The 26,837-nt window shown below is 46.6% G+C and overlaps 1 protein-coding gene across 3 annotated transcripts in view; it reads right to left on the bottom strand.

The window, feature by feature from the left end:
- Window positions 1–25,161, bottom strand: part of LOC149355497 (uncharacterized) — a 40,144-nt gene extending 14,983 nt beyond the window's left edge. The window contains exons 1-2 of one of the 3 annotated variants that reach the window (XM_089583814.1): window positions 25,053–25,161; window positions 3–169 (exon numbers count right to left, since the gene is read on the bottom strand). In XM_089583814.1, coding sequence (XP_089439940.1) covers window positions 3–118 — 116 coding nt within the window. In that variant the 5' untranslated portion in view covers window positions 119–169; window positions 25,053–25,161. Of the gene's footprint in view, window positions 1–2; window positions 170–24,988 lie in introns of all 3 variants that reach the window. The other 2 variants (XM_089583815.1, XM_089583816.1) reach the window with 2 other exon arrangements.
- Window positions 25,162–26,837: the final 1,676 nt, after the last annotated feature.

Genomic DNA, 26,837 nt, shown 5'->3' on the forward strand with positions numbered 1-26,837 from the left:
ACCGGAAGGTATTTAAAGCAGGCAACGCAGGATCTTCCCTCGAAGCATCGTGGGACGCTGAGCTGCCTGTGCTGCTCGCCACCTGTTCCGGCATCTGTGCGCCCTGTTGCTCGCTCATCTTCTCCGTTCCCTTCTTAGATCGGTCGACGCAGACACCTGCGGTAGGAAACTAAGATGCGTTATCGCCTATCTCATCTCTCCACAAAAATTAACATCACTCCACTCATGCTTTTTCAAAGGCAGTTAAAGAACAATTACGGGACGCTGCAGTACTAATGTAAAAAAAAAAGAAACAGCACTATCTCGTCCTTAAGAGTGCGACATATTCTGGGACGCATCACAGATGGCGGTGCAAGAGACGACAAAATTTGCGATGCACTATTTGCATTCTGCTTCTCTACGTTGCAAGCATCGTATTCATTCTGTAAGGAGCCGTGTGGTTAAAGCCGCACACATTTTGATGTCCTGTTTTTTGCGATTGATGCACTCAGCCATCGCTGTTAGCTCGAGTGAGACAGCCAACCAACACGTAGCACTCGTGAAAGCAAGCCAATCGTATGTTCACTCAATCGTATGTTCGACGTGGACCGCTATGCGTGATGCATCGCATGAGCGTTCAGTCATTTCGGTTACACGGTTAATGCCCACCAGGGTTTGTTCCATACGCTTCAGCAAAAGAAGGCAAGTTCATATTACTCGTTATACAGCGACCTGCAGCACATGAACGAACTAAACTGGAGTGCCAGCGAGGTCTACAAGTTAAGTCCTGGCAGCGTACCCTCTCCAGCAAAGTGGAACTTTTCACACCTCAGCAAACGATGTGTCCGGGCGCTCAGTTAGCATCTGTTATCCTTGATTGAAGAAACAAGTCCTGGAGCCGTATTTTATAAGTATCCATATGAAATGCATATCCATTTTTCATTCCATTTGGATTGAAATCAACGTGACGTCAGCATCAGCCGAAAGCAGCAAGCGGCCAATCGCACAAATTACAAGGTAGCGGGGCGCCACGTCGACGGATATCCTTCGCCTCTCGCCGCTCGCAGTGGTTAACCTGGCCAGGTCCGGCCGTCAATGAGCCAGGGGTCCGGTCGCTTGTCGCTTCGTATACGGACGCTCGAAAGTCACCGCTACATCACTGAACAACAGCGACCATTTCCAGATTATCAAATAGATCCGAAATCGAAAATGGACAAATGCTTCCTCAAATAATGGAGCTTCTGGTCTTTTCTGCTCCATTGCCGCTCATTCTATCGCTTATGAAGAGTAGCCTGGCGATAGACATTTTCCTGATTATTGATTTTTAGCAACCTTCGAGGGCGTGCAGCGAAAATTGCCAAGTGTTTACAGTCTGCGTAACGCCCTAAACACAAAGTTCTCGCTGCTAGCTGCCTGTCTTGCGCTAATGCCTAACACCTACAGCAACCTCCAAGACATACAAACTTTGCGGCTACCTGGGCTACCACAATGACCGCAACGGGTGCGCCGCCATGCGGGCGACGCTGGTCGCGTGATGACACGTGACTGCCACTTGACCGCATGGTGACGGCCTACGGCAAGGATGCCGCCGGAATGTTGTTTTTTTTTAGACAATGCAGCTTCGATTTGGCCTATTGCCGCGAAAACAAATCGTAACAGTCAGGAGCATGTGAGATAATATGAAAGCGCAAGGGAACGGCGCACTAAATACATGTTACCTACAAATCGTAGAATTTAAATATTCTTTCAAAGACGGGGCACGAGTACACCCAGGAAGGCAGCTCAAAATTTCTAAAGTGCGCGGAAAAAAACAGCATTGAACAAGCCAGTACGAAGAATGAAAGGTGAAATTTTTAGTTTGTGACAGCTTCTCAATGGTGATAATAGCAGAATTTAAAAACTTGCCAGGTCATCAGCGCAGGTCATCAGCTGCTTCAGCTTTTCGATAGATTGAGGCAAAGAATTCGAGCAAGACATGTATGTACAATTACAGACAACTTGTTATTTTTCACACACATTTCTTCTTCAAGAAACACTCCACTAACAGTTTTTGACGGTCATGAAGGAAGCTTTGTGGACGGAGAAATAGATGGATATATGCTCGACTTGCTGCACCAATGCCTGTTCTCAAGGCGAGGTCTGCGCAAGTATTTCGCGAGGTTGTCACAGCGGTGGGAGCCGTTATGAGCGAGAGGAATGCGATGTTCTCCTGCATAAGTGGTAAGAAATTCCCGGTTGTCTTTATATCTACATTAAACTCCCCATCCACCCTGCCACCGTGGCAGGTGGCAGCATTTCTGGCACAAAGTTGTCAATGCCAAAGCATACAGCGCAAATCTGTCACTACCGCCACGTAGCTTAAAGCACGATTGAAGTGTCCAGTGTTCCAAGAGGTCAGTTATGCGCCTTCCCTCTGGTTCAGGTGTCCACCGAGATATGTCAGACAGATCCTGCGCATTTCCTTTCCTCAAAAACCAATTTACAAATTTTACCCTCTGCTTTCCATGTCCCGGCTCTATTGGTTTCGCAGCTGCGGGAGACAGATACTGCGCATTTCCTTTCCTCACAAAAATAACGAAGACACTTTGGAAATTCTCAAGTGTACTTGGCGAAAGCCTTGTGGTCAACCCACTGCCGCTTCCCCGAACCGCTTGGCGCGGAATCACTGGGCCGCTTCGGAGCCATGCGTCTCACTCACTCGACTGCAACGAGACGTCTGGCGAAGGAGCGGCGGTGTAGCTGCGACCACCGACGCGCGCGCGCACTCGTTCTACCGCTACTGTGTGACGCCACGGTTGCTGTGCACAGCTGCGCTCCCCACTGGCAAGCCGGTTGCTAAGGAGGGGAGGAGGTTGCGCTTTTACTTTCTAATTTTCAAGTTCCCGCTCCATTGCTTTCGCCGCTTAAAGAGTGTCCGCTGTTGGTTACAACGCACAACGGCGACGGCGTCGCTGCTAAACGCAGAAATGGGCTGAGAGTTGCGCTCTAAAATAGTTGCCAAGCTACTCAAATCACGGATAGTCGAAAATCATGTGCGAGAACTTGAAACATTCAATGCGACGACTTGTGAAAAGTGGATTGAGCCCAAGGTAAGACAGATGAGAAGAAGGCCAAAAGTATCTGTGTTATCGGTGAAATATTAAACACGCAACTTTTTTTTTTGCGGGGAATCTATTTTTTTTTTTTACATGAGAAAAGCTTACTGGGACTCAGAACAGATGCAGCCTTATTCCAACATTGGGCGGATCAGAGTTCAGTATGTAAGCAACGGCATCTAATGGAGCAACACACAAATATGCCACGCAAGCATCCCAGGCTTTGGAACGCTTCATTCAAAAAAACTACTACTGGGGCTAGTTGAAAATACATTCTTGAAGGTATTGGTGGGCGCTATCAAAATACGGAAAAGGGTGGAACACACAGGACGAAGCGCTTTCTAACAACTGTTTAATCTCTGAATAAACACGACTATAAACACATATTGACGAATATGTGTACATAGTCATGTTTCTGCAGAGATTAAACAGTTTTTGCCGTGGTGGCTCAGTCGTTATGGCGCTCTACTGCTGACCCAAAAGACGCGGGTTCGAACCCGGCCCTGGCGGTCGAATTTCTATGAAGGCGAAATTCTAGAGGCCCGTGTAATGTGCGCTGTCAGTGCATGTTAAAGAACCACAGGGGGTCGAAATTTCCAGAGCCCTTCCCTACGGCGTCCCTCATAGCCTGAGTCGCTGTGGGACGTTAAACCCTATAAAACCGAACCAAGAAAGCGCTTCGTTCAGTATGTTCGTCCCTTTTCCTTATTTTGATAGCGCCTATCAATACCTTCAAGAACGCTTAATGAATCTGATGGATGAGTTTAGACAATGAAATGCCCTGTGTGAATGTAAGGCCGAGGTGTCTGTATTCCAAAACTCTCAATTGTATTTGAACGCATATGTTAAAAAGGAATCAGCGGTGCGCCTACAGGATGACATGAAAACAGCTATGGAGCAGGTCGTGCTCATTTGCCACGTGGCGAACCATTTACAGAAGTTTGAGACGTAGTTTTTAAGTTCAAGGTCCTGGAGAGAATTAACTGTACATTATTGTACGCAATCGTTAGCATGCAGGCATATGTTTGTTAATACAGCAAGCACTAGATCACTTATAGGTATATCAAGAAAAGAACTGGGTCCAGAACGAAATTATGTGGAACGTCTGATGAACGTTCAACGACTGATGATCTTGTAGAACTGAAATATACATATTTCGAGCGTTGAAAGAGATGACTAGAAATCCGGTTAACAGGATTATAGCTTTTTAATGCAAAGTTAAGCTATTTCATCAGTTTGCAGTCAAACGCAGTCTGAAATACCTTCGATGTGTCTATAAATATTCAGCTGATCACCCATATCAAGTGAACGAGAGATGTCATGAGACAGTTCATGTAACTGTGTTATTGTGGTGAGTACACGACGATAAGGCATGCTGTAGGTAACATATACAGAATATGGGTATCATATAAAATATAGGTATCAATGCATAATAGCTGATCTGGTTCCACTGGGGATGAAAAAACAGCTACAGAAAGCAGTTGTTTGCTCGCAACTTTGTTACGGGGCATTGGTATGGAGCTTCTTTAATCCATGGAGCACAACAAGCAAATCTAATTGAAGTTATTGTGCAAAAATGCGTTCTGCGTATGTTGGCATCTCGTCAGGACCCTTATGCAACTTTCAGAACAGCTCCGCTTTTTCCACAACATTCCATGTTTTGTGCTTACCGATTTGCTGCATGAAATTTCTTCAAGCCGACCAGGTATGCTACATAAAATTTCTTCATGTCATACGCAAAGAAAAAATATTCGTACAGCAGGGTTCTAGAAACGATGGTGGGTATAACTTCATACGCGCCAAACTACTCAAAAATGAGAACGAATTATGGAAAATAAGTGTCTGCGTTCCAGTCAGTAGATACACTTAATAGAATAGCAGAAATTGTAAAATGTGCCTGTTCTAAGCAGGCATTCAATAAACAGAATAAAAAATATAGCTGAGTAGAAATATTTGCCTTCATGATTTGACACTTATGTTTCTTTATTTATTTCAGTGTAATTCCGCTGATGCAATCGCTCTCGTCGGACTAGACCTTTCAGCTCCTTGTGAAGTTTGTTTTCTTAGGACTTGCGCTCCTTTATTTCGTTTTGCTTTACAGACTGTCAATTGTTTTTTGTCTAATTTTAGCACATGTGTGCTTAGTGCTTTGCGAATACTAAGCAAATATATCTCCAATTTTGTAGTACCCGCTTGGCCTCTATTAGATTTCTGCTTTCTATAGATAATTACTGATTATTTGATAGTGCTACCTTACTACATTTTATGTGCATTGGGTTTTTAACTTTTAATGGTTTAATTCTGTAATTTTCTTTGCTCGCTCTCGATTCAATACAAGAGGAAGCAGGGACTTCCATCACGCATTCAAATGCCTTTAGTCCCAGGCTCTCTTTGTACCTCAACGGTGAAGAAAAATAAAATCCTGAACATTACTCAGGATATTCCGGGACTCAAGGAAGACTACGATATGCTTGAAACTGGTATGTTCCAACGATTTATAAGGATGGGCTCTCCGTGAGAAAGGTCTATACTTGGAAAATATCTGCATGCTACCAGATTTGTATCTAGAGAGAATGTTCGCTAGGTTCCATGACGAAGGAGTTGTGTCGCTTGATAGAGATTTCAGAAAAAATAACAGCAAGGTATCTACTTGTGCGAGCAACATATTGCACAAGAAAGAATTCGGGTATCTCATCGGGTCCACCGCCATTTTTACTGTCCAAACTTATAATCTAATTCAGAACACCTTGTTCAGAAACATGAACCTCATCAATTGAAGAATATGTAATACAAGTGTAGGGAACAGTTTCTGGCAGTCTTTGGTAAAAACTGTTTGAAGATAGCTATTCTATGCAGATCCAACAGACAAAGGTCACAGCTGGGAATGCGGCAGAAAAACTGCAGCAGAGTCTTCCGGTTAAGAGGTTTTGGTGTAAAACAGTGGGCTACGGTGCGCATAGTCCAGACGACGTTACCGTGTTCGTGGCACCTATCTTGGATTTACAAATAGCGATAGGAAGGAAAAGTATTTTGAACGCTCAAAAAAATTTACAAGGTGAGGCGGAATTGCATCCGCAACCGTTCATGGCTCTGAACCACTAGGGAATATAATTTGCAGTTTCTCTACCCGGCCCACCAGCATAAAAGTCAATCCGGAAGTTTAAGAAATTCGGTGCATTCTCCCATTATAGCGACAAAGGCGAGCAGACGCGTTCAAGCGCCTCTAGTTCAAAAATATTCTAAAAAAGAAAATATTGCCCTGCGTAGAATTTAATTTTTATTCCTTTTTCTGAGCTTGTAAACTCTCTCTGGCTAATTTTGATAACCGTGATGTCGGTCGGTCGGAGTGTGACGTTTAACGTCCCAAGTGGCACATGGGCTATGAGGGACGCCGTAGTGGAGAGCTCCGTATTAATTTTGGCCCCCTGGATTTGTTTAACAGCGCTGATAGTGCACAAAGCAAAACAAACGGGGGACCAAATGTGGTCACCCGGGCGAGATTTCACCGCACTACCTTAGAATCAGCCGCCGAACGCTAAAGCCCGTTTGCTACCTCGACGGGTAGGTAACCGCGCTGTGACACTTTAGTTTGGTGTCAAGCAATTTTCAAATGTTTTTTTCAGTGGAGAAAGGAAAAACATTCGCCTACGCACATACTTAGCAGGGGAGTTAAAATATTATTTTTTCCGAAACTAAACCTCCAACACTCCACACGCAGACTGGCGCAGGCGCGTACCTCATACTTGGATTCTACGGTAACAGTAAACTCTGGCGAGCTTTTCAACCACACTCGTATAAAAGGGATCACTTCAAATCACCGCAGTGAGCTTCATGTGATTCTCTAACACATCAACACACAATTCCTAAAATGTTACAGTAATTCATGCAATAGAGGACGAGACAGTAGAGGAGTGAACTCTAGTAGAGGACTGATATGCGCTGGCTGGTACATGTTGACGGAAATGATGTAACAGAACTCAGACGGCAGAAAAGAAGCGAGTCAATCACATACAAACTCAAAGCGCAAATGCTTGTCTCGTTCCTTTTGACCCGTCTTAGCATCTTGAGACCTCCGCTCGAATCATTAATGCTTGAAACGGGTTGGAGTACATGAGAGAACATTCTTCTGAACCCATCTTGAAGGCGACCATCCCGAACACCTAAATCGCAACCACCGATTTTCCGACCAACCCTAAGGGCCACGGTGCTGAGCATGCTAGTGATATCCACGCAGGGATCGGCAACATCGAGTCAACGGTCTCCTCACTCGCAAGCACCAAGCCAGAGAAACGCTGCTGTCGTACCACTGGCCGGTACGAGTAGTCCACCGCTGCCAGCGACAGGCTTCATTCTGGAGCGACAATAGCATCCGCTTCTACAGCTGGAGACGAGAGTGACAGCCGGACCAGCGGCAGCTTTTCTGCCCTCTTCCGTCAACATGAGGAGCGCAGGTATACACATGAAATGTTCCAGCGGATGACCAGAGCAACGCATTATCGTCCCCGATGCCCGGTACGTGCAACATCGAGAGATAGTGCAGATGACAGTCATGGCAGCATAACCGAAGAAGCATTGGCAAACTTTCTCCCCTTTCATGATAACTGTTGCAATCTTGGGGCTGGTGCTGTCGAGTGAGTGACCGCGTTAAAAGCGATTCGTGATTAAGAATGAATTTGTGAATTGGCATACTGAAATCCGAGACGCTTTCAGCGACTTCACGTTTTCATGTGCGAATGTAGTCACCCATTGATTAAAACAATATGCTTCAGTTGAAACTACACATGAAATTTATGATTGTCGCGGGGCTACTCCATAACACGAAGCTCGCCGCTATCTTAGGGTTTCTCGCTGTGAAGGAAGGATATATCCTCGTTGCTTCGTTATATAAACGTGTATGAGTTCCACCCGCACTCTCGTCATTTGACACCATGGTGGTATCAGGAGAAAGGACCTACAAGAGCGAGAGGAACTAAATTCACAAAACGAAACCAAGAGAAGCTCCATTCCGTTTCCGGCTGATATGAACTGCAGAAATGTATTGCATGCTGAAGTGTGTTTTTGTGCGTCTTTGTTACTCGGGGTGCATTCAAAAGCTTTAAGTATGTGGCTGTAAGATTTCATGTTTTCAAAAACAACCTCTTTTGGAACAACCCCGGCCAAACGCGCCCCTAGCTAGGAGGTGCTATGATCGGCGATCACGGACATGTAAAGAATTCCTAGAAGACATGAGTCATCATGCAACAAAGGTGCGGCAAGGACTGGCGACGGCGGCAGCAGTGGCGAAAGCAGCGGCGACGGCGTCGGTGCTGCGTCAGGTGGCCGAATATGCCCTCGGATCGCCGGACGGCGTGATGCTGTGAGAGGTCAAGCTGTTGATGTTACTTGAAAGACGGCGGTGATATTGACAGAGGTCCAGCGTTCGAACATCAGGCGTGGGAGTACAAGGCACTTCATTCATCTGCTGGGAAAGAGAGTGCACTTTTTTTCTCACGGAGGCACCAGCCTTGCCTAAGGGCTTAAGTCGACATGACAGCCTTCCATGACGTGTCTTTTCTCCTGCCCACCGGATGGGAAACGACGTGCCATTCCTTTCCCACGGAGGCGCTGAACCTGCCACAATGATGAATTCGAAACGATAGTGTTCGAGGACTTGTTTTAGTCCTTTCCATCCGCCGAGAGGCGAGAGAGCATCAGCACCGCCCCCTGACGTGGGCGGTACCAGCAGCGCCCACTTCTGCCCGCCTGATTGGACATTGTTTTCCGAGCTTCATTCCCCAGCCAGGGACCTGGGGAATGCGAAGTGTATTTAACGGGATGTTGTTTTGTGACTGAAGCACCCCTGTTTCGACTATAAATATGTACAAATAAACCTACTGTACAGTTTCCTCCGTATCGGAGTGCGACACCGTCCTTCGGAGCCGGGACCTGCGGAGCTGGACGAGTCACTCATCTCCAGGGCACCTCCGTCTCCAACAGAGGGTACGGTTGGTAGTTCCCTGGTGGGTCGTGCTTCTGGTGAGTAGATGATTTGCTGAGCGAGGCTTCACATAGACAACGCCGCCGGCATTTTCCTAGGTGCCACTGGTACTGGTATCGCAGTGAAACGCCTACCCAGCTACCCTATTGATGCATTCACAGGGCTGCTTTGAGCTCCAGAGCAGTATTCTTGCGAGTTTTTTTTCTTGTGATGTTCAATCTACTTTCTACTCCGAGCGTTTTGTTAAAAGGAGCTCGTTCACCGCGCAGTTGCCATTATTTTATTTATGTTTCACACAAAACTTGTATAGTACCCTATCGAACTTCGGGCGGTGACCTAGATGCAGAGCACGGTGTAAGAATGCCGTGATGCAGAGTTACTGAGCTTTCACGTTCGGCACGGAACAGCCAGCATGAGCCAACCGAGTGTTCGTTCTTTCGCGGACAGTTTCCCTTTTATGCGTAGCATATTGCAATCGCTCAGTCCAGCCCTTGGGCGCGGCCGGGCAGCCACCAAACCACGTGACGTGACGTCACGTGGTTTGGTGACGTCACGTCACTACGAAGACGTCACGTGGTGACGTGACGTCACCAAACCACGTGAAAAAAAAGAAAGAAAAAAAGGACGGCTGAGCATGGTGGCGGTTGCCACCGCCCCGTTTCAAAGGGGGCGCTCCTATCCATCCATCCATACGTCACGGAGGAAAAGCTGCTGAGAAAATCGAGTGCCGCCAAGCAATACCTCGCGCAAAAAGACCGCGCAATATGCAACGCATTCTTGGCTTAACCAAGCTAAGCCTGGGCATCTTTTTAGTCTAGCTCGCTTGTCCCTGATTTTCCCTTCTATAACTTTCTCGACACCAATAGCGCACCACTTCCCACGTACAGCCTTTTCCAAAAGTTTGGAGCCCAGGGAGTTTGCTTCTGAAGCATACTGTCTGGTTCGTAATGCATCTCCAGCGCTCCAGATTTGCTGAAGGTAAGAAGATTTATGGTCCTGCCTCCTCCAATGGGTAGGACTACCACGAATGCTACAGGAGTCCCACTGCGAGGCTTAGAAGCAAACCCCCTGGGATCTAAACTTTTGACAAAGACTGTACCTCCATCCCGTAAAGGGTGTTATCTGAGCTCCGTTGCCTGGACACGGTAAATAAGCGCCGTAAGAACAGTCTGCGAAGCCTTTATGTTAGCCCCTTATGATAGCAACCAGAGCTCTATTAATACTCAAGAGTCAGAAGTTGCCCATATCACCGCGTCGTATGCCCCAAGCGATGCACCTACCAGCCCCAGGGCTTAAATTTCCCAGAGTCCAGGATTGTTGAAGGGGTCAAAGGTGCTCTCGTTGACGAGATGAAGTTAGAGTGAATGTAAAGGAGACGATTTCAGTTAGGGTTTGGAATGGAAGAAAAGAATACAGGGCGTTCATAGCCGGAGAGCTCTTTGCATTTTTATAACTTGTTTCATAAAGTTAATGCGAGCACACTATTTTGACAGCGGCTAAATTGTTTTGCCGCTTTTCTGATGCCACTTTGATCTCGAATTAGTTTGTTGCAACCGTTTGCTAAATTTGAGGCTGGGGGAAGGAAAACGGAATGTATGCGGTGCCTTTTCGAAAGAAAATTCGCTCTTTTTGTGCTTGCAAAGGCGATTATTAGCACTGTCATAGCTGACAGATGAGCCGTTGAATGAGAGGGGGCAATCATTTTTCAGTTTATTGTAATTGGCGGTTGTAGATTGTGGATGGAACTTCTGGGCCTCTAAAAACGAGCCCCAGTGCCGGTTCTGGTTCCGTACGACCGGATGCAGAAGGAAGTTTTTCTTCTTTGTTAATCAGATGCCCCTAGTCTCTTTTCTACAACGACTGTGAAATCAGGATTTTTTTTAAACTCCTCGATGCAAAAGCTACCATGCGTTCTGTTTCCCTCCCTGCTGTTCCCATGGCAGCAAATTGACGCTGACAGCGGCTTCTTTGTCTAAGAAGAAAAGATAGCCCAGGAAGTCGGTTTGTAATGTGTGCCGCCACGCGGGCACAGAGTTAGAAATTGGTCACTGTGAATACCATAATTAACAAAAATGAAAATTGTAGGGGACGCTTAAAGTGCGACGGGTGTGGTGCGATAGCGTTAATGAGTGACTGCCCATCTATGCGTAATTGCTCCCTCTCTACTTTGCATTCATAGATCCCTGGGAGTCCTCATACCCCTCCTGGCGCAGAGGTGCAGCGGTTAATGGGTGTGCCACAGCCCCGGCCAGTGGCTGTTTCAAAGAGAGCACCGGTCGGGCTTCTAAGACGCTGGTTGCTCTTCCCGAGCAACCTCTCGCGAGAAGTGAAGAATTTTACTGCCACGTGGGGAAGGGGGGATCCGACGATCCGATTGTGCAGCCTTCTCGTGAACCCCCGCCACCAGTTTCGGGTCGTTGTAGTTTCCGCTACCAGACTCTGTTCTGGTGCAACGCCAGCCGGGGGGGGGGGGGGGTATATCCGGGACCCATCCTATGGGGATGCGAACCCCATAGGAGTGGTAACGACTCCCATGGGACTGTGGGGGCCAGTTGCGTCCGTGAGGTCCGATGCCTGAGCGGAGGCAGGCCTGGGTTTACACTCAGGATGCACCCACAGAATCCACGGCATGGAAGACATATACAAAGATTGAAAGGTTTTCAAATACATGCCACCTCCCTCCGCACGCTGGAGCGTGCACGTCTGGCTGCCGACGCGCCGGTTTCTGGTTCCGAAGAAACCAGGTCCGCGCGGGGGTTTGTATTAGACAGGCTCTAAACGACGCCTCGGGGAAGCGGGTCATATACCGACTGCAGGGCTGCAGAGGTCGTAGCGGGACGCCGGGGAGGGCTTTGTAGTACGACCGAGCGCAAAAATTGTCGATGCTGTGGAGTATCGGTAGAGTAGGCCCGGGTCATCTCAGTTCTTGGCATGTGGCCCGCTCAGCCCTGCCTTGAACACTCGCTTCTTTGTAAGTGCAGAGCAAGCAAACTAGGGGGCAAAATAAGTGCGGGGTTGGTTAGTCGAAAGCACGGGTGGGTCCCCTTGGAGGTGTTATGTCATGGTGCCGAGGGCCGTAATGTTGATAGGCTGACGATATAAGCCTCTAATGGCAGGATCCCACCATAAATACTTTCGATGTCTGAAAAACCGCGAAAAGAATGCGACGGTTAGTAGCTAGTAGGTTGGAAGGACCCCTATTGTCGTGGAGGGACCCCAGGTAGCTGACCCCTTGTTAGGATCTCCTCTCTTGCGGTTGTGGGTGGTCGGGAATCCTGTGAGTGGGGGCCGCACCATTGGGCAATCTTGAGGTCCTCGCTGTCATGTCCAGGCAGGCCAGTAATGGAGTCAAGATAGACTGAAGGATCATAGCAAAGAACTTCGTGTGCTTCGTCCGGCCTTGTCTCGTGTTATTGTAATACTCAGCGCATTTCTACTAGAGTTATCGAATACCAACTAGCCCGCCCCAGTTGTCGCACTGTTAACAAAAAACTCGCTGTCTTAATTCTCATCCAAATTCCCATAACCAGTTTCCTGACAGCCTAACAACCCATCCTTAAAGCTCATCCTTACCGCTACTTCCCAGGATAACTCATGGCAGTCTTCCCGAGCCCGATCCCCCGGCTGTCGATCGGTATAGTAGCTTCATCATGCCCATTTATTTAATTTTTCACCTTCGGGTGGCCAAACTTAAAATTGCCCTATGGCTTCCTCTTGTAATTTATAATTAGTTTAGGCCCTTTGTACGTATGTGGCGCAGGCAGGGGCTCTTATTTTTCATTCTTTTTGTTGCTTTAGCCTACTGAATGACACCTGCCACGGTGGGCATATTGCGATTAAGAGATCTAGGGAGCCCACTCAGAATACTTCGCTGGGGATTTTTGGCTCACGCCGACGACGACGACGAAGATGATGACGACGGAGGCGACGCCGGGTTTCCGCTCAACGGGGCCCTTAACTTTATTGCATTAAAATATTAATTCCAGGCACAGTACGCCGCATTTTGTTAGAAACAAAAAGGCTGCGGCTCAGCTCAGCTAACCCTGGTTTTGCAAGCCAAGTCACGCTAGCATAAGCACCGTGAAGTCACGCTCCGGCCTATTGCAGCAGTGCCGCATGTCTGCCACATTACTGTCGGCGCAAGCGCATGCAGCCCACATATCTCTCTCACCATCGCCACGTACCGCAAAATGAGAATTAGGCGTCCATTGACACAGGAAGCCCGTTATGCGCCCTTCCTTTCCTCAAAATCAGCGGAGTCTAGAATGTTGTGAACGCCAACGACAACGACCACAGTAAACGCCGAGGGCGTACCGCTTCAGTGCAGCGTTTCCGCCAGAATATTGTCAATGCCAACACATGCAGCGCACATCTGTCACTACCGCCATGTAGCTTAAAGCGCGACTGCGGTGTCCACTGTTCCAGCGGGAAAGTTATGCGGTTAGGATCGCAGAAGAATTACGACGATTACGATCGGAGCAGAATTCTCCCCCGGCATAATACGTGTTTAGCCCAGAGCGCTCCGTTTCCAAATAAGCAGAGCAAATAGGGATGCCCCAAACTCTTTCTGTTTCAAGCCGCCGTGGTGGCTCAGTGGTTATCGCGCTCGTCTGCTGACCTGAAAGACGCATGTTCGATCCCGGCCGCGGCGGCTGCATTTCGATGGAGGCGAAATTCTAGAGGCCCGTGCACAGTGCGATGTCAGTGCACGTTAAAGAACCCCTGCAGGTCGAAATTTCCGGGCCCCTTCACTACGGCGTCCCTCAAAGCCTGAGTCGCTTTGGGACGTTAAACCCCAACAAAGCAACCAACTAAACCAATCCTTTAATATATCACTGTAAACACTGGCACTCACTGCAGTGAGTGAAAGTTTAATTCTTTTCTAATGATACAACCACTGACGACGGTAATTATCTTTGCACTTTGTGTGCACCTGGTGGCATAAACATTGTTAAGAACGCTATTTTCTATTATTCAACGCTACATTCTTTCCTGAAGTGGCGAACTCCCAATTTTGAACGGCTTGAATGAAACGGTTTCTATGTAATATACTTTTTCTTTGGGGCGCCTGTAACGTTCAAATCAAAATAAGAAATTGAGAGTTTCACGCCGAAGCTTTTTTTTGTGAAGTGCGTTCTCATATCAAAAACTTCTGGAAGAACTGCACACATTCAAAAGATTGTAAGGACTGGAAAGAAATATCACCGTAATTTCGCAATGCAAAGAAATTTTCGAAAAAGAAGTATCCAACGACAGACATGTTTACGCAGAAGGCGTACTGGCGCTAAAAAACGAAGACAACACACACAACAGGACAGGACTGGCGCCAACTTCCAACTGAGTTTATTCACAGAAAAAAACACTTAAGAACCACACTGCATGCAAAAAGATACGGACAAACCAGATACACGTGCCAAACGGACCAAAGCAATGATTATAACGCTGCAAGAGACCCACTGAGAAACCTAATCTCTTCTTCTGACAATGACACAGATGGCTTGCTTATGCAGATATCGCCCCTCTGCTTGATGTAATAGGCTTCTATTATTTCACGCTCTAATCTGTCTTTTGATCTTGCAATGAATTTGGTGTTCTAAAAACCAGGACGGCATTTGCAGCTTTTCCAGTGAGTGGCCATGTGGCTGCCATAGCCATTTTTTACAGCAATCTTGTGCTGCCTCACTCTTTCATTGTAGCACTGACCTGTCTGGCCGATATATTCCTTGCCGCAGCTTAGAGGAACAACATACACAACATCAGCCGTGCATTCGGTGGCGCGAATTTGGTGTTTCTTTTTGCACTGCTTAACCTTTCTTACTCTGTTGAAAGTGCAAACGCGCGACAAATGTGCACTACTAAAAGGCAGTAGCTCTTTGCACGATCTCGGGTTGTAGGACCAACAAACATGCCGGTCCTGCTTAAATTGAAGTTTCAAATCAAGAAACTGCAGGCTATTGTTTTAGTAGTGCACATTCCAAGCTAACTAAGCGCGGAATCGTTGCGACATGCTTGAATGCAGCCTTGGATAAATCGTGTGAGCATGAGATGGCACGGAGCTTCGATGCGCAAATTGAACGCTTTCATCAAGCCGGGTACCCAGAACACCTCATCACTAGCATTAGTGAGGACCTGGTTAAGAAGCGCAAGCGGACGTTGATGGGAGAACAGGGTCAAAAAAACAAGGATAAAGAAAAACAACCGACGGTGGTAATTCCCTATATTCACCGGCTTTCGCACAACCTGAAGAAAGTGGCCAGCAGATATAAGATCAATGTGGTGCTTTCTGCTCCCTGCAAGCTTTCGCGTGTTTGCACTTTCAACAGAGTAAGAAAGGTTAAGCAGTGCAAAAAGAAACACCAAATTCGCGCCACACAATGCACGGCTGATGTTGTGTATGTTGTTCCTCTAAGCTGCGGCAAGGAATATATCGGCCAGACAGGTCAGTGCTACAATGAAAGAGTGAGGCAGCACAAGATTGCTGTAAAAAATGGCTATGGCAGCCACATGGCCACTCACTGCAAAAGCTGCAAATGCCGTCCTGGTTTTTAGAACACCAAATTCATTGCAAGATCAAAAGACAGATTAGAGCGTGAAATAACAGAAGCCTATTACATCAAGCAGAGGGGCGATATCTGCATAAGCAAGCCATCTGTGTCATTGTCAGAAGAAGAGATTAGGTTTCTGAGTGGGTCTCTTGCAGCGTTATAATCATTGCGTTGGTCCGTTTGGCACGTGTATCTTTGTTAAATCACCCCTTGTATCTGGTTTGTATCTTTTTGCATGCAGTGTGGTTCTTAAGTGTTTTTTTCTGTGAATAAACTCAGTTGGAAGTTGGCGCCAGTCCTGTCCTGTTTTGTGTGTTGTCTTTGTTTTTTAGCGCCGGTACGCCTTTTGCGTAAACATGTCATGCTACAACCAACTAGCTCAAATCAAAGTATTGCCAACGACAGAGGTTGGTTACCGCTAAATATGGTGCGTTCAGCAAATGAAAAGCAAGATTTCGGGACAAAAAAGGAAAACGAGAATGTTGCAATGCGCTACGACAAAAATGACAAACTCTGGCCACAATAATTCAGCTTTGGGGAGACTGCTCCCGTCTAGAGCCGACTCTGAGCAGTCTTGCGCATATCACCACGATCACTTGCGGAAAGAATCCCCAGATCCAACGTCCAGATGCCGAATGCCTTTGTGCTCTGCCTGTAACGCAGAAAGGACGTCCTGGTATTGTCGAAGACAGGAAGTCTCGGGTGGCGGCTGTAGCGGCGTTTCCGCCAACGGACATACCTGCGCCGCCTGGCGTCTGCTTTCGCCGCACGCACAGGTACAGCATCCTGTGGGACACATGCATCTTCCTTTCTACTGGTGCGGCTGAATTTGATATCGGAGATGCGGGCTGACTTGCTGCGCCGGTACCGACTGTTCGAAAGGCGCTTTATGTCTATGCATCCCTGAAAACTCATCCTGATATAACAGCGAAAACAAAAAAAAACAACCAACTACAGCACAAAAAGTAATTTAAGCCCACAAGAGTCGTGCTTTTATTTTATTAAAACACGATTCGAAATACTGCCTGACGTCTCAGTGTCAGGGATAGGTCAGGAAGTATGCACTACAGCACCCCACTCTCATTCGTCTCTGTTCTCGAGACCAGTCCATGTACTGTTAAGCGACCTATATTACTGCCATGTGGTATTGAACCGAATCTGTGGTTCGTTGCACTGCACGCCAGCTATCACTTTAATAAACGTTAGAGGGCACTGCGGAAAACGCACTGGAGTAAGGCGAAAGCATTCACTCTTCCTCGCCGCCTGTAATTGCTCCCCTTTGCCTCTATGTCGTTTGTGACGTCGCTTCTGGTGATCGAATTACATAATTCACCTTAAACCACAGTTAATGCACCTTACGCTACAATTCCCATTTAATTCCAAAATTAACTCATTTATTACACACTTAATTCACATAATTCACAATTTTGACACTAACTCAACTTAGTTACACTTAACTCATTTATTTCGGAATAAATTCACTTAATTCACAATTAATTCACAATTGTTTACTCTAATTCACCTTTATTCATTCCAATGTATCATTAAGTCACGTTATACTCACCTTAATCTACCTTAATTTACCCACCTTATCCACTTTAATTCAATCTAATGCACCTTAATTCATCTCCGTTTACTACTGGCGTTTCTATAATTGGTTATTATTGATTAGCTTTCGATTAACTCCAAAGCCCCCATCATTTAACCTCGCTAGTCACTTCGGACATTCAAATTTCCCTCCGCGCTTTGGCTCTGCCCACTTTTCCGGTCACGTGCGCCATTCACGTAGTACATCACATGGTACATGACAAGGCGATTCAAATTTAGCACCACTGCCGGCACGACCATGGCCACTTTCGGTCACTTTTCTGGCTCTAATTAATTAACTAATGATCCGATTGGCACCAAAATTTTTGCGCTGCATCCTCACATCATCCTCCTTCGACTACAGCCACATTTGAGGGGATATCTTTTATAGCTTCCCACAATCGCTGCGGACACGGTTTTGATGGCAGAAAGCCACCGACATAGGCTATAGTAATGCTTTCGCATTAATAAGGCACTCTCACCTAAGGTAGTCATGAAGGTATATGCTTCCTTACAATCCATTCGATACAGCCATTGCCAGATATGTCGTACATTATATGTGCACCTATTGGCAGTGTCCTCCCCCGAAACGGCGCCGCTCCAATCAGTGGCACGCAAACGGTTCTTGATCTTTTCGACTTCCGTACCCGCAATCTTGCAAAAAGGCGATGTATGAAGCCTGCTTTGCGGCAGGCTGCCCACCTTCCCACCGGGTTCTAGGCAACCTGCCGGGTGTGCGTGCGTGCGTGCGTATAAGTACATCAACACTTCCCACCGTGGCAGGTGTCACTTCAGTTAATGATTGGTCGCGAGTGGTTGCTCGGGAAGAGCAACCTTGGTCGCACAAGCCCCACTGCAGTGCAGTGGCGCATCGCTTAACCGCTACACCACTGTGCCAGTATGGTATGAGGACTCCCAGCGATCTATGAATGTCGAGTATGACCATTCGTGAACAATGGATCCGAACACCGGAACCAAAGTGAAAACCATAGTCCTAACACACCTAATTCGAATATGGCCTAAATACGCAAATGGACTATCATCAGTGTTTTGCGACTGTGGCAGTGCAGTTTATCATTTTTTCCTAACACAGCAAAGACTGAGCAATGAAACTGGATTGATGACCTAAGTAAGCCCGAGGATGAGACACTCTGGAACGAATACTGTCGTTATTTTCGCAGAGAAGTAGCAAACGTCCGCTGGGTATTATTCGTCCAGAAGAGGACCATCCAGAAAAAGCTCTTCCATGTGAAGTCATCATTAGCTGAATGCCCGTAAATAGCGACAGTATTCGTATCAGAGTGTCTGATCCTCGGGTTTACATAGGTCTTCAATCCAGGTTGATTTCTCAGCCTTTGCTACCTAACAAATAAATGATCAATGGAGCTGCCATAGTCGCAAAAAAACTGATAATCGATTTGCGTAGTTAGGCCATATGCGAATTGGGTGCGTTAGGACTGCGGTTTTCACTTCGGTTCCGGTGTTCTGATCTATTGTTCGCGAATAGTCATGCTCTACTTTATACGCAGATATCGCGTATGTTCCCGTTCACTTTGTCACTGCCTCTGCATGAATAACCATTCGGATAGGAGATGACAGAGACAACGGTACTGTGGTTTGTTAAGCACTTTGTCATTTGCAGCTGCGCCGCCGCGGTGGCTCAGCGGTTACGGTGCTCGGCTGCTGTCCCGAAAGACGCGGGTTCGATCCCGGCCGCGGCGGCTAGAATTTCTTTGGAGGAGAAATTCTAGAGGCCCGTGTACTGTGCGATGTCAGTGCACGTTAAAGAACCCCAGGTGGTCCAAATTTCCGGAGCCCTCCACTACGGCGTCTCTCATAGCCTTAGTCGCTTTGGGACGTTAAACCCCAGAAACCAACCATTTGCAGCTGCTTTGGTCAGTTTTGAACATTCATTTCGTATGCATGTACTCCGGGCAAAAGACTGTGACTTGGATGAAATAAAAAAAACAATCACTGCCAGCTGATAATGGAGCCGCATCTGCGCACAGCTTTAACAGCTGAAAATAAAACAACGCTGGCTTCCTTCTGAGATGTGTAGCAATGAGGAGTGTGTTTTTGACGAATCAAGCATTGTAGAAACACACCAAGCCCCCAGAAACAGCGCAACGCAATGGGTCTGTGAAACGATGCGTTAAAGAAGAAAGGGCTCGGAACTAAGAACTAAGAAACCAAGCAGCTTGCTTCGCGCTCGGTTTCCTTGATCATGCCGTCACTAGTCAAACACGCTATATAAAGGCTTGAAATCAGGAGACGATACGAGGACTTGGAAGTGGACCATGGAGGCTTGTTGAACCTAATAAAAACGGAGCTAATGGGCTCCAGTAAAATCCCAGATTATTTTATGTAGTTCTGTAAACGTGTTAGCTTAAATTAAACCATTTGCAGTCAGTTTAAAATCTACTTCGCGATCGTTACTCTCGTTAAAATACAATTTCCACTAATTCTAAATGAACAAATTATGGTCTGAATTAGGCAATTAATTTTGCAGCTTAAACAATGTAATGCAGAAAAATCTTTAGCGCAAGTCTAGAAATTACAAGGCAATAAAGCTTTTTCAGGTAGATTTGAAAGATAACGGGCTTTGATGGTTGGTTTGAAATCCGAATCAAAGCTGTCAGTTTTTCGGAATTCTGAAAGTTTGTCAAATGTCATCACGCCATCAAATAAAGAATTCCCCCTCTACAACTGCGACCTTTTCTTGGCGGGAGTAGTAAAGGCATATAGATACCGAGGGGTAATTTCAGCGTCAAGTTCTCAATCCTTCTTGTTCCATTATTTTCCTCAAAACTGCCCATCTTGGATCCAACGCGTGACTGTTTGGATAGTGTTCATGATTGTTTTCTACGAAATCAAGAAATTCAATAAAGTTTTTCAGATATCTTCAAACGGAAATGCTTCCATGTTATTGTTGGAAAAACACTTCAGGCTAACAAAATTTTCGTTTTTGTTCTGCGGGGATCGAAACATGCAATTTAAAGAAATCGGAAAAGCGAAGTTTTCCACTGTTATGGCGTGATTTATTTTTCTCCAAGAAAACTACAGCCTTTCTTGAAAATCATATATGTCCATAGCCGCCGCAGTGGCTCCGTGGTTATGGATATCGGCCCTTAGCCCGAAAAACGCAGGTTCGATCCCAGCCGTTTCCGTCACATTTCGATGGAGACGAAATGCTAGATGCTAGTGTAGTGTGCGATGTCAGTGCACGTTATTGGACCCCCAGGAGGTCGAAATTTCCGGATCCCTTCTCTGCGGCGTCCCATAGCCTGAGTCGCTTTGAAACGTTAAACCCCCATAAACAAATCAAAGACCCATTCTCTTCAGTCAGCTGATTTGCCCCACCACTTATGAAAATTTAATTGGAAACAAAGAGCCGTCATTGCACCTCGATTTAAGTCCCTATCTGAATACAGCCATATATCGCCCGACACTTCTCGCGTGCAGGACGTGTATGCAGCTAGAGCGCAAGATTTCGAATTACATGGCAGATTTTTAAAACCAACGCATATTTTCCTCATCTAAAGCAGGCTTTCGCAAGTGAACCTCTGCTACCACAAAACATTTTAATTATTTGTTTATTTATCGTTTTGTTATTTATAAAACTCTTATGTTTTATAATAACGGAGTAATTGCTGATTGCCATCAACACAGGCACAGCAATACGGCTAGGATAGCTTCCACAGAAGTTCGTTCGTAATAAAGAAAAATTCCTCCTGGTCCGGGCTTCGAGCCCGGGGCCACCACTTCACCGGCGCAGTCGATCTACCAGCTGAGCTAACAGGAACGGCTAGCCCAGGGCGAGAGCGAACTGCTCAATAACTCGAAGTGTGAACAGTGCTGATGAAATGTTTTACGGGAATCACCCCATGGTGGAGTAAATTCGTAATAGTAGAGCAATTAATCATTGTTATCGGCCCAAGCTCAGCCATACGGCTACAAAGGAAGACTGTACAGTTTCCACAGAAGCTTCGAGTTATTCATCATTTCGCTCTGGCCCTACCATACTCTCGCCATCCCGTTAGCGCAGTCGGTACACCAACTTCTCCGGAGAATCGGTGGACCCGGTTTCGAACCACGGACCAGAAAGAATTTTTCGTTAACTTTTAAGTTCCTGTGGGAGATGTATGGCTTGCTTGTGTAGCCATATGGCACCGCTTGGGCGGATGCCAGTCATCGATTACTCCCTTATTAGAAATCTCCAGCTTTGGGTGTTCTCCTAAACATGTTATCAACCCTCGCATTTTATATTATATTTCCCCATAGTATTTCCTCGTAACAATAAATTTGATATTTTTGTTATACTTATTTTGCTCTGTCTGCAGTGGCGCGTAATGTATTACTCCGGCACTATTCACCTATTATATTCGTGCCGCCGCGGTGGCTCAGTGACTATGGTGCTCGGCTGCTGGCCCGAAAGACGCGGGTGCGATCCCGGCCGCGGCGGCTGAATTTCTTTGGAGGAGAAATTCGAGGCCCGTGTACTGTGCGATGTCAGTGCACGTTAAAGAACCCCAGGTGGTCGAAATTTCCGGAGCCCTCCACTACGGCGTCTCTCATAGCCTTAGTCGCTTCGGGACGTTAAACCCCATAAAACCAAACCAAACCATTATATTCGTGCTGCCTCATTGATTCATGTTGCAGATAGGAAGAATGACGTCATATTGTTTACGTTTTGCTGAAGCTTTCAGCGTTGGATTACTCGAGCCCCGTGTTAGTTCTTCGAATATAAATTATTTCGCCAATCCGCTAAAACAAAGTGTTTTTTTTTCCGGGTAAAGAAAACGATCACGGCTAGGGATGGCACGTGCCCAGCTAAAACGCAGGAAAGGAAGAGAAAGAACGGCGCAGTCGATTCCAGTGCGGAAAGCCTTCCCTTGTGGCTGCCTTCAAGCTCTCTCACAATACGACAGTTTCCACCACTGTTACTCTACAAAGGTTCCCGCGTCTCCTCTATTAAAGAGAGCCATCAAAAAGACTCCGACGTGAGGCCCATGCGGCGTTCAGCACTAAACCTAGCCGTCCCATCACCTCGCCTATAGTGCGTTTGTGCTACCGTTGCTTTGTCGTTCAATAATTACCGCCGGTAATGCCTACCACACCAGTGCTGCTGCGGGCATTCACTCGTACGTTGTCTACGGGACGTCCTAGAACGAAAAGAAGGCTGTTCTGTCTGGGGCTTTTTATCGCATATCGCGTCTTCAAGCTGGCCATTGTGATGGCCGAACTACAGCGCTGCCTCCAGTGGCGCGTTTTGGCATGGCGCCGTCGCAGCAGCGATAGGAAATACGTACTGCCGGTCACCTTGATCGCACGTTGGCGGCTCAGAGCTTACGTTGGGAGACGTGTGCGACATTCTAATTAGTGGTTTATGGAAACCATGACAAAAACCAATGGTTATTTTTTACACGCATGGAAACTTTTCTTATAAGCGATCAGTTGAAAAAGTAACATAAAAACACCTGGATTTATGAAATCAACTCCGTGGGGATCATGGAATCATCCTGTGTTTTGAAGATAGACATCACAAAGAATAGTCATCACTGGCGGCAGAATTTTTCAGCAAGATAATGACAGAAGATGTGCCCCAAAGCTTGCTGTTTTGTGAAATATTTCTTACTGAGTTCGCTGATTGGCTTCAACCAGCGCACTATTCGCAAGCTGAACGGTACTGAACTCGCAGTTAACGAAAAATTAATGCTGGCTAGAGCGCACTGTGAGAGAAACCAGCGAAGTCGTAATGCACAAAGTTGCATTCAAAGCGACTTAATGGGGTAATTCCGCTGATTTTCGAGTTTAGTTTCTTTCCATGCAGCAGATTCTGGTGGAATAAGCTTGAAACTGGATTCTTATCATCTTTCTTTTTTAACGCGTAGTCATAGGTGGTGACCACAGGATTAAATATGCGTTGAAGCACGGTAAAGAAAACGTAGACATGCACAGAGAGTGGGACTCGGCGAATTCTTACAGATTTGGTTCATTAATACCGACGAGCAGCAAGGAGTAATTAAAATGCTACAATATGATGCCGAGGAAACTTCTGGGACTCTACAAATTGCTGCAGAAAATTTTTCACAAATTAGCGATGTTTTGGTTTAAGGAAGGGAATTTTCGCTTATATCATGCAAAATCACTGCAGAGTGGGATTGTTTAGAACTGACATCACGTCATAAATCTGAATAAGTTTTCCAGCGATACCTAATCCCATCCACACCGAGGGAATGCGTGGAGCCGGGTTGACACTGTATAGCAGTAGATTATATGCGGTGCCGCTGCCACGAGAGGGCCACTGTCGTTCGTTGTGGTAATCTCAGGCTGCCGCAAAGTTTCTCCAAACATCCTGACCCCACCTCTCCTCACAACACCCTTGCGACCAAGGCTGCCGAAGCGGGGCCGAAACGTCTTTTTCTTTTAACGATTCGGCGACGATTGATACATTTCCCCTTGGTGGGAGTATTAATGCAAAACGAATGATGCAGTAAATCGCTAAGCGCAAGCGGCGGTGCTATGTTACGGCGCTCTGACTTCTGGAGTTAAAAGTATAGAAGTCAGAAGACATACCCCCCCCTCCCACAAACATACACACACGGGTACAAAACACTACAAAGCCGGTACCAAAAAAAAAACGTGGAAAGACGATCAGACAGTGTGATGCGAGCATTGTAACGCGCGCAAGCAGGGATGATTTTCCCTGAAAACTTTTCGATATGATGCTTCTCGTTGGCTCAGGAACACGTGGTTCTTGCGCAAGCTTAGCTTCCTTTGGTGCACATCAGGTGCTGCTCCTTCGTTCTCTAGCCGCGTTGTGGTTGCCTGTGCTGCCTCGGCTGCTCGACGCGGCCAGCACGCTGAATTATCTCTGGGTCCAGGCTGACGTCTGACAATCCTTCCTCGCTGAAACTGTGGGGCTCGGCCCTGGGAGCGGGAGCGCACTAAACAACACCCTCTAAAAGCGAGCGGCAAGGCAATTCCAGGGAGCGAAGACTATACAGAAATATCCTCGAAAACAGATTTGACAGCCGTCGCCGTAGCTCAGTTGATAGAGCACCGGACGCAAAGCTCGGAGGTCGCGGGTGCGGATAGCACCGGCGGCATGTGGTTTTCGTCCACTTTCTTAACAGTTATCTTTAAGCCATAAAATAGCAACACTTATTTTCTAAATAATCAACAGCACACATTGAAAAATAAAAAAGATCCCCTATTCTCCTTCCTATCGGTGACTGTTGGCTTCCGTCATGCATGCCACACCATGTCACACAATACCATACGATATTACCCCGGAACGAACCTTAATATCTCCCAAATATACGCCACTATGCAACTAAATTAGAAGCTCTCTTCACGACAGGCCCTATTTTGTGCCCACTTGCTTATTGCGACTGCGACTAGTTACAATGCCTGCTCCTGCGTAGAAACACATCCATAGCCTATCGATGGCACCAAGGATAAAGATGAAAGTAATATTGCGAAGAAATGCAGTGGGGAATAACAGGCGCATCCAGAACTTACAGTATCATAAATCTAGCGTTTTCCCACAATAAAACCCGCGCACAACAATAGAAATCCCAATGTCCATTTCCCGCTTCGTTGCTGGAACTGCTGCTTAGCCCTCAGCAAGTTGCAAAAAATGCAGCGCTCTAGGGGAAGCAGCAGTGAAGTCAGCGAAGGTTAACTGCTTAAAATGAGCGGGGTGTTTAGCTGACCCTGTACCTCGCTGCGCGAAGGCCAGAATCCAGAAGTGTGCCTCATAATTTACTTGCCCAGGCGCAAGACAGGGCGGAACAACTTACTGCTTGGATGTACTGCCGGCATGCGCAGACGTCGCGAGGCGGAGTTGCGATGGGACCAACTTACCTCGCTTGTCAGCACGTCGTCCGGCTGTGAAGCGCTACGGCGACAGACTGCCGGCCTCTTCCCTCTGGTGAGTGCTGTCTCCAGGCGCGATCACGTGATCTTCTGCACACGGCGAATGAATGTTTGTTTTTTCGGATTCCTCTTCTTTCCCATTGTTCGCGGGGCTCCCAACCGGCGCGTAGCACGACAGCGGTAGTTCTTGGAGATCGTGTAACAGTATGGCCGCCTCCGCAAAAGGAGCTGATCCGCGGAGATCGCTTCCGGTAGCATGCAAATCTGGCCCGTCCTCTTGCCCACTCTAAAAAAGAAAGGTGTGATATTAGTCTCTTTCGGAGTAAATCCCTTGCCGCTGAGCTGACACCTTTTTTGAGGCAAGATTGCGCTGCTTCTTGGAGACTAAGGATTTATGCTCCTGCACATAGTGCAATGTTGCGCTTCTAATAGCCTCAACTTGCACTGTCATAAGAAAAGTAACTTTAAGCTAGTTAGGTATAGCATTACACCTTTCTTAGAAGGGTAAGTGTTAGTCTGAGGACGGCATAAACATATCCTAGCATGAAAGGTGCAAGTTTGCACCTTGGGCATTTAAATTTATGCTACATCTAGAAATGCAAAGTTACTTTGTCAGACACTAAGCTTATACCGCCATAAACAGAGCAGAGTTTGCACCCCTGTGGTGCAAGCTTATACCCTCACATGATGAATAAGGTTACCCTTCTAGTGGTACAAGGTAATGCCCTGCTGCAAAGGGTATCTATACACTATTCGGTAGTATATATATATATATATACTTTCCGCTCAAAAGTATTATTACCGTTCTGCAACGTGAACCTGCCCACTGAACGCAGGACATAAGTTGACCCATATACAATCTGTAGTCTTTCTGGAAGGGCAGGCAGCGTCAAAATGTCGTGACGAATCTTTCATATGAAGTGGTCGGTGTAATCTTGTGTTCAGGTGCAGGTACTACTGCAGAATGCAGACAAAGAATTCGTTAAACAATCGGAGAAGGAAACATGCCGTCATATTTATTTTGCCACATGCTACACACTATTACAGCAATGACCCTGGCAGTCTTCTTCTTACAGGGGGGGGGGGGGGGGCATTATGTGCCATCTATTTGACCTACACAGAGAAGAAAACGTACAATAACTTTCGCAACCACAAAGCTCAGTACGACGTGGCCATGGGCTTAGTAAATTCAGATCTGAAAATTTGAACTGCACAGAAGTCAGGGATAAAGAGAGACGTTTGAAAACAATGCCACAACTGCAGGCTTCTGTTTATTAATGAAAACCGAAATCAGAAAATATATGCAGGAAAAACAAAACATGTCCTAAATGGCAACTACTTAATCACTCACTTATGCTGACATAATCACAAGCACACTGGCTTCTCAGGAAAAAATTCATGCTGTGGCCAAAAACACGAAGCTTCCACATAACTGCAGCGTAAAAAAATTGACGAGCACAAAGGAAGAAACACCTACGACACGGACAAACGCTGCACTCACAACTGTTTTTTTTTCGCCAGCAATGGAAAATATAATAGTTCCGCCGCGAATGCGCGCGCAGAAAAGTACACCTGCCACCATCTACAAAAAAACGTTATCACACCGTGAGACACATCTTATCGTGTGGCAGAGAGATGTGTCTCACGGTGTGATAACGCTTTTTTTATTGATGGTGGCAGGTGTACTTTCCTGCGCGCGCATTCGCGGCGGAACCTTTATATTTCCCATTGCTGGCGAAATAAAATCAGTTGTGAGTGCAGCGTTTGTCCGTG

The sequence above is a fragment of the Amblyomma mixtum genome, chromosome 3, assembly GCF_055824585.1.
Source record: "Amblyomma mixtum isolate Tamu chromosome 3, ASM5582458v1, whole genome shotgun sequence".
In the NCBI taxonomy this organism is placed as follows: Eukaryota; Metazoa; Arthropoda; class Arachnida; order Ixodida; family Ixodidae; genus Amblyomma; species Amblyomma mixtum.